Source organism: Protomyctophum bolini, assembly GCF_963924005.1.
Source record: "Protomyctophum bolini genome assembly, chromosome: 17".
In the NCBI taxonomy this organism is placed as follows: Eukaryota; Metazoa; Chordata; class Actinopteri; order Myctophiformes; family Myctophidae; genus Protomyctophum; species Protomyctophum bolini.
The window spans coordinates 30,210,401-30,230,239 of NC_137878.1; the positions used below are offsets into that span (position 1 = coordinate 30,210,401).

At 45.6% G+C, this 19,839-nt stretch overlaps 1 protein-coding gene across 3 annotated transcripts in view; it reads right to left on the minus strand.

Annotated features, from left to right (window-relative positions):
• The window catches only part of ext1c (exostoses (multiple) 1c), a 109,894-nt gene that overhangs the window by 80,504 nt on the left and 9,551 nt on the right, over window positions 1–19,839 (minus strand). For all 3 annotated transcript variants that reach the window (XM_080787028.1, XM_080787029.1, XM_080787027.1), the window contains exon 2: window positions 14,820–16,249. In XM_080787028.1, the coding sequence (XP_080643154.1) occupies window positions 14,820–15,766 (947 nt within the window). In that variant the 5' untranslated portion in view covers window positions 15,767–16,249. The remainder of the gene's footprint in view (window positions 1–14,819; window positions 16,250–19,839) is intronic.

Sequence of the window (19,839 nt, forward strand, 5' to 3'; positions counted from 1 at the left end):
ATCTGGCAAACAAAGTTCCTGTAAACTTTAAGCCTGATCTACACTTTGTCGTACCACCATGCGCTGTGAGCTTATACTGTAGATCTGATATTTTCGGCACCGGCCACCACCAGAGTATAAATGAGTCATGCAAGAGATTACTGCCAATAAGTCAAATCTCATAAATTACTAGTCTGCCTATACGGATGATGGTACCGATTTGCTCGTCCACATGACATAAATTCTCCATTCATTGTCAATGGGAATTTGTTATTTGTTTGTGTTTGTTTTGCCTATACAGTATAGGTGCTATATAGGGACTCCAAGTTCAAACTAGTACTTTTCTACGTGTGGCACCAGATGGGTGAGCTTTGTCAGTGTCTCACACACACACACACACACACACACACACACACACACACACACACACACACACACACACACACAGGTGAGCTTAATGAGGATATGCATTGCAAACAAACCACAGAAATGTCCCTCAAAAGTATTAGTGGTGCAGTGAAACTGACTGTGATTGTCAAATTAACTGGGTCTACTCCAAGCAGTAAACTCCATCCATCTGGCGCAGCACACACTAGAAAACAAACTGCCATTTCAAATTAAAATGGACCCATGCAGCCAGGGGCAGCCATAGACCACTGGTTCCCAAACTCTGGGTCGGGACACATTTTTATGGGGCCCTTTATTTTTTGTTTCCTACAGTATATTTTGTTATGAATTAAAAACATAATTCAATGGTTTTTGTTCAGTATAATTTCATAAAGAAATAAAAGAAAAATTAAAATAATTCCATAAATTTGATAAATCTACAAGCAGATCTGCTATTTTCACTAGTTTGGGTCCCGGGCAAACGTCTCATTTCTCTTTTGGATCTTGAGCTAAAACGTTTTGGAACCACTGGCATAGACCATAATGCTCCTTGGACCCTGCTTCCAATCCAACTGACTGTCTAATGTATTTCCTCTGTCCTTGGTTTCCTGTCTCTCTACACTGACCTGTCTGGAAAGCATAAAAATCCTTCAAAAAAAAAGTCTTCAAAATATATAATATGCTGTTGAGTTGTTAAGGAGATCATTATATAGGGAACCGCCATATCTGTTACTTCTCCAGTATACAGTGACAGAACGAACAGAGGAATGACTCATGCTGTAAAATCCATTCGTCGGCAAAACAGAACACATAATATTTCACCTTAAGTGACAGTAACTAAAAAAGTATGGGATTCGCAGAAAATATATTGCCAGGTTCCATGAAACTTTTAGTTCACTGACTTGAGTTTCAGATTGTTTCTAGTGCACGTTGTGAGCAAGAAAAGCTGACTGTTATTGTCAACTGCCATTTCAAATGGCTTACAAAGGAAGCATGGCGTGTACAGAGGAGCCAAACAAGCAGGTCTGCCTCTCGAAACGAAACAAACCTGTTGAAATAACTTTAGATTGTCATCCTTTGAACACAAACTAGAGAGACAGCAGAAAACAGATTGCGCTGTCAACTGAATATGGATAGCACAGCTGGCACAGAACAACCCAAATGCCATTTCAAACAGCTACGGTATAGTGATTGATTTTAAAAAGAAATACAGTGGTACAAAATGGCTACAAGTAGAGGGTTTCTAAACAAGTCCCCGTCTCCTGAAATAACACTGTATTTTATACATCGCTCATGGCAAAAGTGCCCACCACAAAACAGACTACATACACAGTACAATCCGCAGTGTTCATTTATGCAACTCTGGGAATTGACATTCAGGGTTATTACAATGTTCTGAAAGGTGAACTGGATGTGTTGGTTGGTTGGAAAGACCAAGTAGAATAACAATAATGAATTGCATTTTTATAGCACTTTTCCAAATGCTCAAAGCACTTTACAATGGTTCATTCATTCATGGGAGGTGAAGTGGCGAACAGTCGACGCTAGCGTCCTCACTTCCCACACTCACACACCAATGGTGGCAAGCTCACACCGACCAACTCATTGGAGGCTATGTAGGGTTCAGTGTCTTGTCCAAGGACACTTCGACATGTGGACAGGAGGAACCGGGATTCGAACCGCCTGACCCAGGGATCATCAGTTACATTTTGTTGATAAAGACTAAAGACTGAGATTTTGAAATTTAGTCTACTAAGACTAGACTTAAGGCTAAACCATTTCAGATGACTAAAATAGGACTGAAACTAGTAAAATGGTGTGTTATTCAAAAGACTAAAGAATAAATCAGAATTTGCTGTCTAAATGAACACCACACTGCTACCCTTTCCCAGGACCTGTGAGGGCGCAGGTAGAAGGTTGTATGGTCGGCCGTGCGACACCCACGGGAAGCTCCCCGCCGTCCTGGACTGGCAAGCGTCTGTGTTTTAATGTCCTGCACTCAAGGCTCAAAAGGAGTCAAAGCAAAACTGCATGATTCTGTAAATCAGTGGTTTTCAACCAGTGGTCTGCATGGGCACCACCACCAGTGGTCCTTGAGGGGGTTCCAGGTGGTCCCCAACTAAATGATGAAGAGCTGGTAACCAAATGGATGCTTATTTCTAGAATAAGCTTTAAGTTACATTTCTGTTAAACACCTGCATTAGTTAATTTACACAAAGTTTACACAATTAGAGAATGTAGAAAAATAATAGTACCACAGACGAAACACAGTCTAAGTCCAAATTTCATTCTGACCCCTCCACGAAAAGGCCTCGTTGTCCTGAACCCTTATCTATCATTTATACATTATGGATCAATAGTGTGGTCTTTGACAGTTTTTCGTCTGTGGCATTCATTATTGTAAATTTGTGATCGATGTTATCTCTCCTAATGGTACCACATCAATACAGCATGGACTTGAACAAATGGTTCTGAGAGGCTAAATGTCATCAAAATGTGGTCCGTGGCTGAAATGGGTCTGAGAGGCTTAATGTCATTAATGGTGGTCCATGGTGGCTCAATGGTAATATATTATAATCCATGAATTCCATGAATCACTAGTGCTAAAAAACAGAGCAGGCTGAGCTGTAAACGATCGTCCATTATTATACAGACAAGACAGAGAGAAAGAGAGAGAATGGATCTGAATCATGTCAAAAAGTAAAAGAAAACTCGAGAATACGATCTTTCATCTACAGTACAAAAGCTAACGACGCATCAACACAACTAAATAATTTTCTTTTCATCACATTATCAGGAACAGATTGAGACAGCGTGAGCAAATCACTGCAACGTGTTTAAATGAAAAAAGCATATAAGACAGAAAAGAGGGAGACACATCGCTCTTAATTACTTTGATACTAATGGCACATACGAGTACTTTGATAAATGAACTAAAGCATTATGCTTTCATCATTAGAATTATTCACCCAGGGGACGGGGGGGTTTGAGGAGACCCACTTTAAATCCCAATTTAACCCCAATACCACACTGCATATTAAAGATGGCAGTGGATCATTTTAACCTCATATTGGAGCATATACTGCACGTATAATGAAAGTACTTTGAACCTTGCAATGGGTTGGGAATCATCACTGAGTGAGTCAATCGTTCAACACACAAATGGAAAGGACTCCGTTCTACATCAAAGAGGGGAGAGCTGGAGCAGTTATCATGTTAAAGTATTTTCAGCCAACGGCAAACTCACACTACAAGATAGTTTGGATCTATAATTTAATACCAAAGCAACCATACCAACCAACCAACCACCAAACCCAGCCCCACCACACACGCACGCACTCACGCACGCACGCACGGTAAATCAAATAAAATGTGAGGATCCAGCTCCTCGGAGAGAACTTTTGAGGAGAAAGCCATCTTCGAATGTTTGTGTGGGACAGTCTAATTGGGGTAAAAATGTGGCCTGGAGTTCTGTGAGCCTGTTCTTAATGATTTAGCTGTGGGCTCAGTTTCTCTACTCTAACGATGTGACCTTCGCCTACATCCGTGGTGTTCCCCCCCACTTCTCTTGTGGGAAGATGTTGGCCGTTTTCATACAAAAATAAAGAATTGTAGAAGAAACCAATAAATTACATAAAGCAGAGTCAGAACTTGACTTCTTCTCCATTGTTCTGCTTTACTGTGGTGGTCAGAGAAATGAAAGAAGAAGTGAAGTTTATTTGGGAGATATATAGAGGTATAATTGATCTGCCATCCACACCCAGGCTCATAATAAAATGACCATTGATGGTGGGGGTCCACGCACGGGTCCATGCATGCTACTGGAAGTGGGAAAACAAGTGGAAAAAAACAACAACAGCCTTGCGAGAGGAAGGCTTATTCGTCTTAGCACAGGGCTTGAGGCATCTCTCTCTCTCTCTCTCTCTCTCTCTCTCTCACTCTATCTCTCTCTCTATCACTCTCTCTCTCTCTCTCTCTCTCTCTCTCATTCTCTCTCTCTCTCATTGTCGGACCCTTTTCCGCTCCAGTTGGCATGGACAAAAGCCAGTGAAGACGGCGGGGGCTTTTCCAGCTATGATCGCTGCGGTGCTGGTCGGGGGCAGATAAAGGGTCCGATTAGGGCACTGAATGGGCACCCATTAAGCGAGACATCCACACTAGTGACTAGTGAGTGAGCCCCGAGGCCTCAACAGTCCTCCTTAAACATTCTAACAGGCACCTGACAGACCGGAACCACCTACTCAATATAGGCAATACAAGTCTATAGGCAGTCCCTATACTCTCACACACACACACACACACACACACACACACACACACACACACACACACACACACACACACAAGACAGTATATATGAAAAACACCAGCAGCTGAGCTATGAGGGCCACTCAGGCGTACGGAGACGCTATGTCTTCTGGTGAAGATAGACGCTTCACACGTTGTCAAGAGACGGAACGGATGGCGTCCATATGCCCTGACAGCTCGCATCAAGCAAATGATGGCTGATGTGGCTATACTGCCTTAGAAGACTATTCTGCGAACAGTCACGTATAGAATCTATTCCCTCATTCAGGACAACTGCATTGAATTAAAGCTCACAGTGTACAATGATGGAAGCTATGATGATGTGTGAGAATTATTCAATCAATATTCTATTGATTGAGAACGACACCTTTTCCTCTTTTGAGCACGTATCGATCTCTTGTGCCACACTACATTAAATCTGTTCTTTTCAGAAACTTACTTTTGTATTGATTTTTTTTAATTGACACAGAGAACTTCCTTTATCACCTCTTGACAACATGCCAGATTAGCTGCCAACAGACGCCACACAGTAAAGTCCACAGTGTTAATTTATCCATTTTTATCTGTGAGAGTGTATCTGTTAAATTAACCACCGTTAATAAACAGACTGACTGTGTAGTTCAATAACACTAATGATATGACATCGCCCCACACACACACACACACACACACACACACACACACACACACACACACACACACACACACACACACACACACACACACACACACACACACACACACACACACACACACACACACACACACACACACACACACACACACAAACACAACACACACGCTTTGATCTTGCTCAGATACTGAACACACACACACACACACACACACACACACACAGGCCTGGCCAAGTCAGCAACATAAAATTAAAACAAACAAGTTGCAGAAACAATATAATAAAACAATGTACAAAATGCTAAAATCCAAAAGACAAACAAATCACTTGGAGGTTAAATGCAAAGTCAAATTGCACTGCACAAGCATTCAAAAAAAGGATTATGCTGAGGGCAGACCTGCTCCTTATTATCTGTGCGTCAGGGATCTCTATGGCTTAAACTAACAAAGGATCTGTCTGTGCTGTTGCGTGTCTACATAAAACAGCTTTTTAACGTACAGCTCTTGTAAGAACACAACATCCCCAACGGGATGCCTCTTCAAGCCGTCAAATTGTGAAAACCAATCTACAAGCTCACAACCAATCGCGACGCCAGATTTAATGTGGTTAAAACATGTTCAAGTGAACACATCAAAGCTCTTTGGTCTAGTTCACTTCAGTGACACACTACTGTATGTCACCCTTATGTGAAGATAAACCAGTCAGAGAGGTTCAGGTAAACAACATTTAAGGCGGGCTAATTACACTCCCACACAAAGCGAGTCAGTCAGACACTTGATTAGGCAGACAACGTACAGTATGCACTGGCTGTCCCACCCCAGCATCCAACACCTGCTGAATCGGTTTTACTGTAGCTGCCCATGGGCCTTTATCATTTATTTGATCACTCCCTGCTTTTATCAACACATAAATTGTTGACTTAAATTAACCCCATGGTGCAGTGTGCAGTGTGCACATCATATGCCCACTAAGTTGCTGAAAATGTTTGGTTATTATATAACAATAACAGGCACTCTCTGAACCGGTTTTCTCATGAAAAGTGAAAAGCAGTAGTTGTTGGGACGTTGCCATGGTTACAGCCTAGAGGCCTAGCGAGAGAGACCCAGGGCAGAGGTCTAAGTGTGTCAGATTAACCCATTTTATTTCATCTCTTTCCTTTCATTGTTATGCTGGTTATGTCGGTTTGGTCCTTGATTCTTACAGCGTGATTTCACTTGCCGCAGGCTCCGCGGACAGCAGATGCATACGTAGTAGGTTGGTGTCTGCAGACTACACAAGGTCATGACACTTCAGGTTCACCCAGCAGATGGCTGCTCAGATGGTGAGAGGGAGCTGTAGCTGAAAAAGTGTCTTCCTCTGGGACACATGGACAAGAGGCAAAGCAGTGATCTTCTCTAAGCTACAGGTATGGCTGGATGAGATGAGATGAGATGAGCTGGTGATGAAATGTATGTCACATGACCCTAATGCGTACCCTCGCAGCTGTGCGGATGCGGCAGGTACAATTTGGCCTTTACTCGAACCTGTTCCTCTCTTACTGCTGTTGCTGCAATGACACCTGCACTTCCTCCTGGGATCAGTACAGGTGATCTAATCTGTTACAGATCAGCATAACGCTGTATTGTACACTTACCTTGCCCTATAAGCACTTGCCCTAGCCTCGACGACCTTGCAGGTGTATACGCAAAGGCTAAAATATGTGATTTAGATAGCATGTAATGTAGACATAGTAGTCTATAGTGTATACTTAGTTTAATTGTACAGATATTCTACTGTCACGGATGTTAGGTTATTAGTTTACTAGTAGATGACTGTTTCTATGCATTTGATGTATACCTTGTGTTGTTCTTACTAAATATAAATCGGTCTGGATTAAGAGCCTCTACTAAATGCCTAAATTGAAAATATTGAAAATTGTTATCTCTATCTCTTGTATTCTAAATTAAACTAATCTTGAAATATTTAGAGTTCTGCTTAGGGCTAACAGCCATGCCTGAAAGGCATGGTTTGTATCGTGGCGTGTCCTACTCTGCTAATCCTATTGCACAGCATGGCTGATCTTTTGGGCACAGGGAAAATATTTTGACATAGAGCTGTAACCAATGACCAATTTGAGGTCAGCCAACAGACAGATGGGTAGTGGAACTGTGGAGCCTGGGATTGGTCAGCCAACAGACAGATGGGTAGTGGAGCTGTGGAGCCTGGGATTGCAGCTGCAGTGATTTCACAAAGCAGCTGTAGTAACTACACATGGTAACCGGATAAAACGATATAATGGAGGGCTGGTGTATGTCGAAAAACCCCTTTTCAACAGGTACTATGGTAGACGGACTCGTGCAGGTGTCTGTGTACATAGGGCGATATCTGCTTGTTTATGAAAATGAGACCTGGTTGGTTGGATAAAGACTGGCTGTTGTGTATTCTCCTCCTGAGGCCATTCAGATTAGATTGCAACAGTGGTTCTCAAACATTTTAATTCCAAGGGCTCCCATAACTAACCTGACTCCTACCTGTTCCCTCCTCCTACCTTCATCTGGTCTTTCTCAAGCAGAAACGATGAACCAAAAATCTGATATCTCCATAATAATTTCGAGTTAGGCTCAACACGCCATCAGTCTCGCGTTGATCCCGCCTCTAGCGGCCGCATGCGACCACATATTGCTCCGATCAGCATTTGATCGGAGTGCATCGTCTCTGCCTGAGAGGGACCAGATGGGAGCAGGATGAGGAACTCACTGCTGCCGCCATCTGGCGGAGTCAGGTTATCCCAGAACTGGAACACTCTCAAGAGTTACAGACCTGTGTGGATCCATCTGGAACACCCTCAAGGAACCCGGAGAGTCCCTTGACCCCACTTTGAGATCCACTGAATCAGAACAAACCTCATTTTGACATACTTTTGCTGTGCAGTCTGGCTTGTCAAAATCTGCACGAGGTGACAGGTGGACTATAGCCTCGGTCCCAGCCTTACTTTTGTAGATTTGTAAAGCGTCAGCGTCATTTCCTTGAGCGGTACCGCCAAATTCCAGCACTTCCGCTGATACACTCGGACTGCGACCGTGAAAGCAAGTTGGATCAACAAATACAGGAACGGAGGGAGGCAGGTGTCATAAAGAGTACAGGTAAATCATGTTTATGTTCAAATGGCGGCCATTTCTTCTCCCACAGAGGTCGATTCCGAGACAATGTTGCATGCAATATAAAATAATGCACTAGTCTGCACTACAAATTACGCATAGAAGTTGCTCATGGAGGGTGTGGCTTGTTAATAAACAACATACTGACAGATTGTGACAGAGAGGTACGAGAAAGAGGGGCGAGAAAAAACGCAAAGTGATTACCTTAAGTACACAAATCACTCCTCGCATGCACACGCACACAGACAAACACACAAGCGAGTGCACGCGCCCGCACACACACACACACACACACACACACACACACACACACACACACACACACACACACACACACACACACACACACACACACACACACACACACACACACACACACACACACACACACACACACACACACACTCTTTGATCTTGCTCAGATACTGAAGATGCTTCAGATACTGAATGAATGCCAACCTTTATTTTTTTAATATCGCTTTGTAAACACATTTGTTCTGACTTGACAAAATCCCAGACCACACTGATGGGAGTGAGAAGGCGTGTCTGGGATAGAATGAAAAGGGTTGGAAAGGAAGAGAAAAAGAGAGTGAAAGGAGGAGGAGGAGGAGGAGGAGGAGGAGGAGATGGAATGCATCAGAGCCAGAAAGGAGAATGGGAATTCTGAAGCCGTCTCTCATTTCTGACTATTCTAAACAGGGAGACAAACAGTGGATACGAGCCACACAAACCACACACCCACACACACACATATAGAAGCTTGCAATGTGCACGCACACACACGCACGTACACGCACACGCACACACACACACACACACACACAGCATCTCCAGGGGTACAATTTCATAGGCCCTAATTACAGCTGGGTGTAGCATTTCTTATTGGGCTTGCCAAAACGTTGGCTCTAACACATGTTCACACAGACACACAACATATACACACAAGTGGATGACAGACAAATAGACACGCATGCACGCACGCACGCACGCACACACAAAGTGGGCAGGCACTAGACAAAAGTGGGGGTGTGCACACATGCGCACATGCACCCACCTTCAGGCCTTTCTCCAACGTGCGCCACTGCATAATGTGCACATTGTTTTCTGAGCCCTGTGATGGTGCTTTTAACCCTGCGCTGATATCTCTTGGAGGGACATATTTGCATATTTATACATACGGCAGCATAACATCATATTACAATAATCAACACAATGCCTCACGTATGCACAAGAACATCTCATGTATGCACAGCAAGGCATGCACAGCAAAGTCCTGAGCACTACTACTACGTTATTTGCCTGGAGCGAGAACAAAACAAAGAATCTTAACGTGTGGATGGAGCGTCCCTGCACGGCCAGTGAGAACGGCTGCATTCATCAACGGAACAAAATCATGCCTATGCTTGGGCGCCTGGTGGGTTTCAAGCATTTCACTCGGGATTTTACAGTGTAACTCTGACAATCACTGCTGTACATGCAGGAGCAGAAAGGTTGTTTTCATTTCAACGATGGCCAGTTTGATATGCATTAGGCCAGGCCACTGACCCCATTTAATACAATTTATAACGGCCTGACCCCAATCTATACTGTGAAATCCTTAACTCTGAGTGTAGGCTACAAAATGACTCAAATAAATTGACCCATTAAAGCCATAAGGGTCCAATTGGTTCTCTTTGTACACTCAGAGTTACCGACCCACGTAATAATCCATCACTATCAATCATTAATGAGTACATTATTTGTAAGAGACCCCCTGGAACCCCCTCAAGGTGACAAGGACCCCTGGGGGACCCTGGCCCACACACTGATAACCACTGCTGTACAACCAAGGATCTGTGGCGTCCAAATACCACACAATACTTCCTTCCCTCTCTTTCTCATCATCCTCTCTCCATCTTGCACTCCAATCATCTCTCTCTGGGGGTCTTTGGGCACATTCATAATAATTTGGGGGTCCTTGACATGAAAATGAGTGGGAACCACTGCACTGCCCATGTCTCTCTCTCTCTCTCTCTCTCTCTCTACAATTTACAATTTAGGCATTTAGCAGACGCTCTTAATCCAGAGCGACTCTCTCTCTCTCTCTCTCTCTCTCTCTCTCTCTCTCTCTCTCTCTCTCTCTCTCTCTCTCTCTCTCTCTCTCTCTCTCTCTCTCTCTCTCTCTCTCTCTCTCTCCCTCCCTCCCTGAATTTTCTGGTTCATTCAGGGGTTGTTTTTCCCGCTGAGGTTGTGGAGAAACTGCCGTTGTGGAATTCTGCAGGGTGTTTTGTTTTCACGCCTAAACTGTGCTATCAACATTTAATGACATTAGGGTAAAATATGGTATTATGTAAATGACAAGAGTTAAGCCTGATTTAGACTTGGTACGGTGGAGTATAAATTAAAGGCATTAGAACTCTGAAGATTATAACGCTGGGGCCTACGTGGACATTATCCCTCCTCGGCTCGCCCCCGAGACTCTTTGCAATTTCACTATTGCACCCTGTGTCGTGTGTGTGTGTGTGTGTGTGTGTGTGTGTGTGTGTGTGTGTGTGTGTGTGTGCGTGCGTGCGTGTCTCCCCTGAATCTCCCTGTCCTCCTTGCTCCTCTGTCTCCTTTCACACGCTCTCTCATTTACATTCACTGTACAATGCACATTTTCCCTCCGCTTTCTACTAAGAGAACTCTCCAAAGTGGAGGGGAAACTAGGCCATTAGGCTGCACCACTGCAGCCTCTCCCTCGTACTCAAGTATCCCCTGACGTCCAGTTCCCTTTCTCTCTATATCTCTCTCTCTCTCTACCCACCCCCAACTCACTCTCTTTCAGTCCCTAATCTTGCCTGCAGTCTTCCTCTGTCTTTTTTTGGGGGGGTTGAGGAGGGAGGTGTCTCTCTTCTTTCTTTATTCTTAGCCTTCTGTCTGGTTGCTCTCTCTGCCTCGGGTACCGAGCCCTTTACTATATCTCACTGTCCTCTGTTTCACTGTTTGGGTCTTTCTCTCTCCCAGGCCGGCCGGCGTCGTTGCATACGTCCCGCTGTCAACTCATCCCATCGCACGCACGCTCGCACGTACAGTACACACGCACACATATACACACACAGTCACACACACACGCACTCACTCGCGCACGTACGTACGTACGCACACGCGCACGCACGCACGCACGCACGCACTTATTTCTTCTCGAAAGACATTGAGGTTGAGATACACCATAATACATTTTCACATCATCAATGAAACTGTATACTGTATAGACTACATGCTCATTTTACAATGTATTGCCATTTTAAACCCTGAACCCAAAGCCGAAAATAACAGATCTACAAGTTCACAGCATGTCGCACTGTTGTAAGTTTGAAGATCTGCTATTTCTGGTGCACAACTAAGTCAAAATTGTACGCTTAACTCTAAAATATTACGCACGCACACACGCAGGCACGCACGCACACAGACACACACACACGCACACACACACACACACACACACACACACACACACACACACACAATCCTGCAATCAGGATCCATTATCCTATGTCCTCCTATTGCAACTGGTTCGCCATCATTCTCTCTTTATCCACCTCCTACGACAACCGCTGTCTTGTCCAGGTCCCTCGAGGCTAATCTGCCTGTGTGTACCGCATGCATGGGCTCATTAACCCGACAAGAGCCTCCATGATCATCACACACACACACACACACACACACACACACACACACACACACACACACACACACACACACACACACACACACACACACACACACACACACAGAGAGAGAGAGAGAATATCCACACAATCTCAACATAGACAGTCACGGTATGTGCAGCAGGGGTGCATGCGGTTGGAGTTGCTGGGTCGGGGCAGCTCAAGACGTGGGTTTACAGTGTCTTTTTGTCGTTCATATATTCATTCATTCTTTCATTTTCGCTCCAAAGCTTCTCCACGGTTCTCATGTTATCCCTGTGAAATCCCCAGCTTCTCTCTCCCAAAGAAGGGAAAGGGGGGGGGGGGGTGTGGTTGAGTGCGGGGCACAGAGGTGAACGTACCCCGCGTCTCAACATCCCTCCCACTGTTTCCTCCCCTCCTTCCCTCATCCCTCCTCCTGCAATCCCTCCTTCACACCTCTCCCTCCAGGACCCCTGTTTCTAACAGCGGGCGACAGACGGAACGAAAGAGGAAAGGAGCAAGAGAGACGGCGGGAGAGAGAGGGGAGAATTTGTGTGTTTTTCTGTTTGTTATGACACTGCGTCATTTCCCCCATTCAGCACCCTCAGACCCTGCCATATCCCAATCTACCACCAAATGCATGGGACCCCCCATTTTTCCCTCTCCCTCTCTCTCTCTCTCCTCCTCCCCCCTCATCCCCTGCCCACCCGGGTGTCTGAGTAGCAGGCTGTGTGTGGAATAAATGAGATCATTCATACAGTGTTGAGCATGGACTCAACTTCATCCCCCCCATTTGCTGGCCGGCCCAATGTAAACAAGCGTAAGGTTATAGCTAGCTATAATATCCATACATATAGCTGTGGGGCTGCGGTTGGATTGGAGCCACTGCCTATAACTGACTGTCATACCTGGGACAGACTCAGCTTTGAAACAGCCACACTGTGTGTGTGTGTGTGTGTGTGTGTGTGTGTGTGTGTGTGTGTGTGTGTGTGTGTGTGTGTGTGTGTGTGTGTGTGTGTGTGTGTGTGTGTGTGTGTGTGTGTGTGTGTGTGTGAGGTTCAAAACCACTCTGGTTGTATTCCTCTGTTCAGAATCTGGCTGGAACTGCAGCGCCACCCTGACTGTGAGAATGTCAATGTTTAGTTTTTTTGGACTAATCAGTTATTTTCACTCTCATGCCACTGATGCCAGTAAAGTTTTATCGGCTCCACCATCCAAGAACAGCGAGCTGTGAGAATAAAAGAAAAGGCGATTGAACCACATAGGCCTCCAGATGGAGTCAAACAGTAACGCAGCACAACAGGGGGTTTCAGAGCAACTCGGGTAATTTAGGCTCCCGAGATATTATGCAGCAAAGTACTGTTAAGTGATTTGCAGTAATATCAGCTAAATATAAATCCATATTCTCTATAGGACTGGGTTTGACCCAGGTTTTTACTTAGCAGCCAATAGAACCCCTTTTTGCTCAATAAGGCCCAGGCCTGGTTTCCCCAAAGGTTCTGAACACTAGAGATAAACGGCGTCTGTGTTCTTGGATCACAGCTGTACAAAGGCAATCTTAGCTACCGAGATGCTTCTGTGCAAATTGGCCCACGGTCTCATTTCATTAGCCCTTCAGAGGAATCGTCACAACGCCACAGACAGCTCATAAGCTCTTCTTCTTCTTCTGTTTCATGGAACCTCATCCCCTCATCCTCTCCGTGAACATCTGTGCCCTTCCCTCAGTCTATCTAGTCCTCTGTCTTTGCGGAGGAGCTTTGCCTGCAGCCACTTCAACACTAGTTTCAGTAGAGAGCATGAATAGTATCAGAAGAAGAAGGAAAAACAATAACAAATCTAAAGCCTGATTTATATTATGTTGTGCACCGAAACTAGCACAATGCGTCATGTCGTGAGCTTGTATATCAGTTATTTTCGGTGCGTGACACGGACACCACGGGTGTTCGCATATAAATGAGGCAGAACACTGTGTATAAAAACACTGTGAATAGCATCATGACACAGTTCCATGAGGCAGTAAAACTGTCCTTAACTGACCGGCATGTGATCGTCAGAATGCCATTTTATTTTCCCTTCTGCCCAAAATGAACCAACGTGTCCAAAATAATAAGTTTCATTTACTAGAAAGGTTACGTAAGCTCTTGAGGTCACGGCTATTACAGAAGCTGAGCACATTAGAACTCTGTCCCAACACAACTTTGTACTTATACGCATCACATAAACAGAGGAGCCTTGTTGGTAAATGTGAACCAGATCTAAAATTCCATAGAGTTTGGTTATAGTCTGAAGTGTTTCATCTTGTAAAGCAACTTCCAAACGGCCATAAAAGCAAACGGTTAATTTGTACGGCTATGAGAGAGCGAGAGAGAGAGAGAGAGAGAGAGAGAGAGAGAGGAAAATAACCAGAACAGCTACAGCTACCATTGCCCATACAAAGGGAGAAAGTCAGCATGCAACATGTAAGGGGACCAATAAAATGCTCTGTAAATTCCAAAAGAGAACCCAATAAAAAGAAACGCAAGATGGCTGTTTTGATTTAAAAAACAAAGAGAGAATCCAGTGCTCCTGTGTGATGATAACACATCCTATAAATCATCCAGTGCTCCTGTGTGATGATAACACATCCTATAAATCTCTCTGAAATCTGCGTTGACCCCCATGTCACCTCTCCCCGTAACCTCATTAACGCCCCCCGTGTGATCCCCACACCCCTCCCCCTCTCACCTCTCATACTCCATGTTGTCGTGGTCGCAGCGGAGGTCCTTGTGCTTCTCCCAGTCCTTCCCGTGGCGGCACGTCGTCAAGGAGACGATGTCCTTCCCGTTGTGGATGTGGTGGAGCGCGTTGCGGGTGTCCGAGCCGATGCCCGTCAGATAGCGCTTCCCTTTGAACATGAGCAGGTACTTCCTGCGCGGGGGGACCGTGGTGCGCACCAGCCAGCCCCGCTCGCCGCCCTTCTGGGGGTGCTCCTTGGAGAACAGCGGGATGGAGACGTCGAAGCCCGGCCTGAAGTGCTCCGTGTTCAGGCTGGCCTTGGCCAGCATGGCCTGGCCCATGTTGAAGCCCAGGTCCTCGGTGTAGTTGGGCCAGGTGCCCGAGTACAGGTTGAAGATGAGGTGGTTGCGCCCGTCGTTCCACAGCGGGTAACCGCGGATACGCTCGTCCACGTTGGGCACGAACTGCCCCGAAAGCTGGTCCCTGTCGAGGGTGTCGATGCCGAGCACAAACAGACACGCCTCGCGGGGGTCCGCCGTGTAGTACCGCGACTCGCCTATGGAGGTGAGTATCTTCCTGTAGCTCTCCGACACACGGTCGTTCTTCTCCGCGGGGTACACGTACACCCGGAAGCCGTCCCGGCCTCTCCGGCGGCACCGGGAGAAGTCGAAGCACGTCTCCATGCGACAGTGGCTGTCTCTGTAGATGCTCGACCAGGCCTGGTGCCGCTGCCGTGGCGACTCCGCCGCGCCCGGGTCCGTCTGGAGCTCGTCCAGGTGGGCGTAGCGGGGCAGGAAGGCCCGGTCGGTCCAGTTGGGCCATGGCCGGACCACCTCGCCCCGGTGGCGCGTCAGCAGGTGGAGCAGACGAACCTGGACGCCCCCGCCCCAATAGAACAGGAGCAGCCAGCAGCACGCGCACAGTCCCAGCAGAACATACTTCTTACGTGCCTGCATAGGGGCCTGGCACAGTCTCTCTCTCTCACGTTCCTCCGCTATCTCTCTCTATCTGTCTCTCTCGATTCCTCAGTCCCTCTCTTCCTCTGCCCCTCAGCGCTCTGGCCTCACAGGGGTGGAGGGGGTGGGTGACCGATTCGTAACGTCTAACACGGGGGATCTAATTTCGGACAACAAGTCAACTTGGACATCACTGCCCCAAAGTGCAGCACCACGGTCCAGTTGGCCATTGAGTGGCAAAGCAGCCTTGAGAAAAAACAGATTCCACACTCTCACACTTTCGCTCCCTCTCTCCCCCTCTGCTCCCTCTCTCTCTTGCTCGCTCTCAGATGTGTGTTGTTAGCCCGTCTCTGCCGCTGCTGCTGCTGGGCGCGCTTCTCCCGCAGCCAGGCTTCCGTTGAGGATGATGAAGGGCGATTTCTCCTCTCTCTCAGACCCAGCTTGCTGCTTCATGGCACCCAGCACGCCTGCCGAGGCCCCCTCCTAGTGGAAAGTAAACAAACAGGAAAACATCAGTACACAGCCAGCTCCACAGCACCATAACAGACACAAAAGCACACTCGCTAGTCGTAAGAAAGATACAAGAAAAAAACGTCTCAAGTGATGCCCTGACAAACATTTACATGAAGATGAGAGTACAGTATGTGCTTTTGTTTGTATAGCTGTATAAAAAATGTATGGATTGGGATATACACAAAACAATCTGGAACCCGATTCACAGTAGACAGTACAAACACTCACTCGAACACACACAAACATGTACTGTAAAGAAACACACACAAACGAGCACGCGCCGCACACACACACACACACACACACACACACACACACACACACACACACACACACACACACACACACACACACACACACACACACACACACACACACACACACAGGATAAGTAGCACAGTTGAGCACAGTTTCACAGTCGAGTGGTTTAGAAATTGAAACTGAAAAAAACTAAACTTTTCCACTTTCAGCACAGCACTGTGTGTGTTTTATTTTTTGAAAAACACACTTTCTCTTAAAAAACACTTTTCACCTTCCTTTTAAATGAGGTGTTTTGGGGAAATGCACCATCTCTAATGTACTGTATCTAGTACACTCTCGGAACAGGAATGTTCAGATTTCCCTCGAAAATAAGATACGACGGCTGTGGCTCAGGAGGTAGAGCAGGTTGTCCAATGTTCCTCCTCCTCCTGTCTACATGTGGAAGTGTCCTTGGGCAAGACACTGAACCCTACATTGAAGTGTCCTTGGGCAAGACACTGAACCCTACATTGCCTCCAATGAGTCGGTCGATGCGAGCTTGCCACCATTGGTGTGGGAAGTGAGGACGCTGGTGTCAACTCTTCTCCGCTTCACCTCCCAATGTACATATGAATGAATGAACCATTGTAAAGCATTGTGAGAACTTGGAAAAGCACTATAGAAATTATATTCATGGGGTCACGGTGGCACAGTCGGTAGTGCTGTCACCTCACAGCTAGAAGGTCCTGGGTTTGATTCCCGCTGGGGACGCTGTGGGCACTGGGGGCATGCTCCCCCCCTCCGCGTTATCAGTGCCCATACTCGAGGCGGGGTTAGCGAAAGGGCCCCTTTGTGTGGAATTTACACGTTGTCTGTACTCAGATTTGAACCCATGACCTTGTGTCCCGAAGGCAAGAGCCCTGTACCTAAACTACCTACTGAGCTAGAGCTATCTGACACAACCAGTTGTTGTATTGTTAGCAAAATCATTCAAGAAGGAAATAAGCAAATATACTTTGAGTACCAACGCATAAGTACTCAAACTCATGTGTAGGCTTAGCCTACTAAGCTATATTGAGGAAGGAAATTCAGGCAATGACGATAACTGTCTGATGGGATGATGAGAACTGTCTGATGGGATGTGTGAGTTCTTGAACATGTAATTGGAGGCTTGTATGTACAGTATGCTCCTTGATGTTCTACATCAAGGGTTTTCAAACGTTCTCATATTAAGGTCCATTATTTATTCAGCATTTGAGCCGTGGATCACCATTTGATGAGATTTAGCCCCAATTGGTACCCAAGACTTTTGTTTTGTTGGATAAGATTTTGTCCACAATTCCATACTGTATTGATGTGATACCATTAGGAGAGTCGACAGGTGTTGATCAAAATAACAATTCTTCTACATTCTCTAATTAAATAATGCAGATGTTTAAAAATAATTTAACTCTTGAAAGCGTAAAATAAAACCAAATGGACATTCATTTTACGCTCTTAAGAGTAAAAAATTCTAATAAGGGTCCATTTGGTTAACATCTCAATCTCATTTAGCTGGGACCACCTGGAACCCGCTCAAGGACCACTGGTGGTCCCCGGACCACTGGTTGGAAACCACTGATCTACATTGAAGAGCATTTCGCTTCAGCATGGCCGACCTGAAGCAGCTAGCAGACGAGGCCAGATATCATCTTGCTCTTCAAGCTCCAGTTAAACAGAGCCAGATACAGTTGAGGAGCAGTGGAGGAGAAAATAAGGGAGCGTTTAGTATCTGAAATGGAGATTTTGGAAGGTGGCGACAAAACAGAGCCACTTTATGTGCCTGAAAATGACCGTTAATCTTTAGAGAGCTGGAGAAGGTATTTTTCTGTTATATTTCAAAAACATGCAACAGTTTTTCAACTCTGTATTTTCCTTGCCAAGCATCCCCCATAACTCCCCAACGGCTGTACGTGCGTGCGTCTGTGTGTGTCTGTGTGTGCGTGCTTGCGTGCGTGCATGTGTGCAGTTACGTGCGTGCATGTGAAGAACACCTCACAGTGAAGGCCAGTGTTCCGACTGCCAGCCACCACACAAAGGCAGCTTTCAGGTCTCACCTGCCCTCTCTCTCTTTTTCTTTCCCCCCTCTCTCTCTCTCTCTCTCTCTCTCTCTCTCTCTATACCTCTGCTTCACATTCCTCGTCTCTGCATCCCTTCCAGCCAAACAGAAGTGATGCTTGCATTTTCCGCTTGCAATAAAACATTAATTTAAATAAAGCCACACAGGTGATGCGGGTAAAACTTCGCAATGACACATTTCCCCATCACACTACAAAAAGCACATTTTTTAAGTAAATCTTAGCCAATCGGGATGGAATAAGAAAAATATGACAGATCTGACATGAATGGCGGAGACAAAGCGGAGGATTTTACTGCGCAGGATGTATATTATGAACTGGATTTGATTGAACTGGGTGACTTTTAACATTAATATTTACATTCATGGGTAACAGATTGTACCGTGCGAAAAACAACATCTCATGAATGATGCATTTATCTTAAAATATGTCAGACATTTATGGAAATTGTGTATTGTATTGACTGAGTGAATACAGTGGCATAGCATATAGGCAGATATTTTTCACCGCTCTCGACAACTAAACGAATAATGAATAAATATCTTTATGACTTTTGCGTTTTTGTTTGTTTGTTGTTTTTGGCAGGAGCCCACTGTCTTCTACTCCTGTGGTTATTAGCGGACCGGCATGAGCAGCAAGCTCACTAAAGTTGTGTTGAAAAAGACACTGGGGATCCCATTACATACCCCTCATCAATAATTCACCCGCTGCTTTAGTTAAGACATTGATTTTCCTTCCTTTATTTCTTTCGTGCTTTATATCCGCTGCCACAAACGCGCCCAACTAAAACTCCATCTTCCTCAGGATACACTCGGCTGAAGGCATCTATCTTCATCTGACAGAGGAAGGGGGTGATCTAAAGCTCTGTCTATGTGATTTGTGGATTCCGGCAATAGTGCGTAATGATTGCTGGGGGTTGGGGGGTTGAATAGAAAAGTGATAGAGGATGTCATTATGATGGGGGTAATGAAGATGGGCGAGGGGGGATTTGTTCCGTTTCCTTATCTGACATCTAACGCAAACACAAGGACGGCATTCCTTATTGCCCCCTTTCTATCTAACGTTTCACCACTGTGTGTTACAAAACAAACTAAAGAAAAAAGAAAACTGCTGACTGGCTGCTGGGGATATTTACATTGATGGAAGTGCACACTAGCCTCTTCCCTATTACCGCCAAGACAATAAAACCAGCAATTGGAGCAG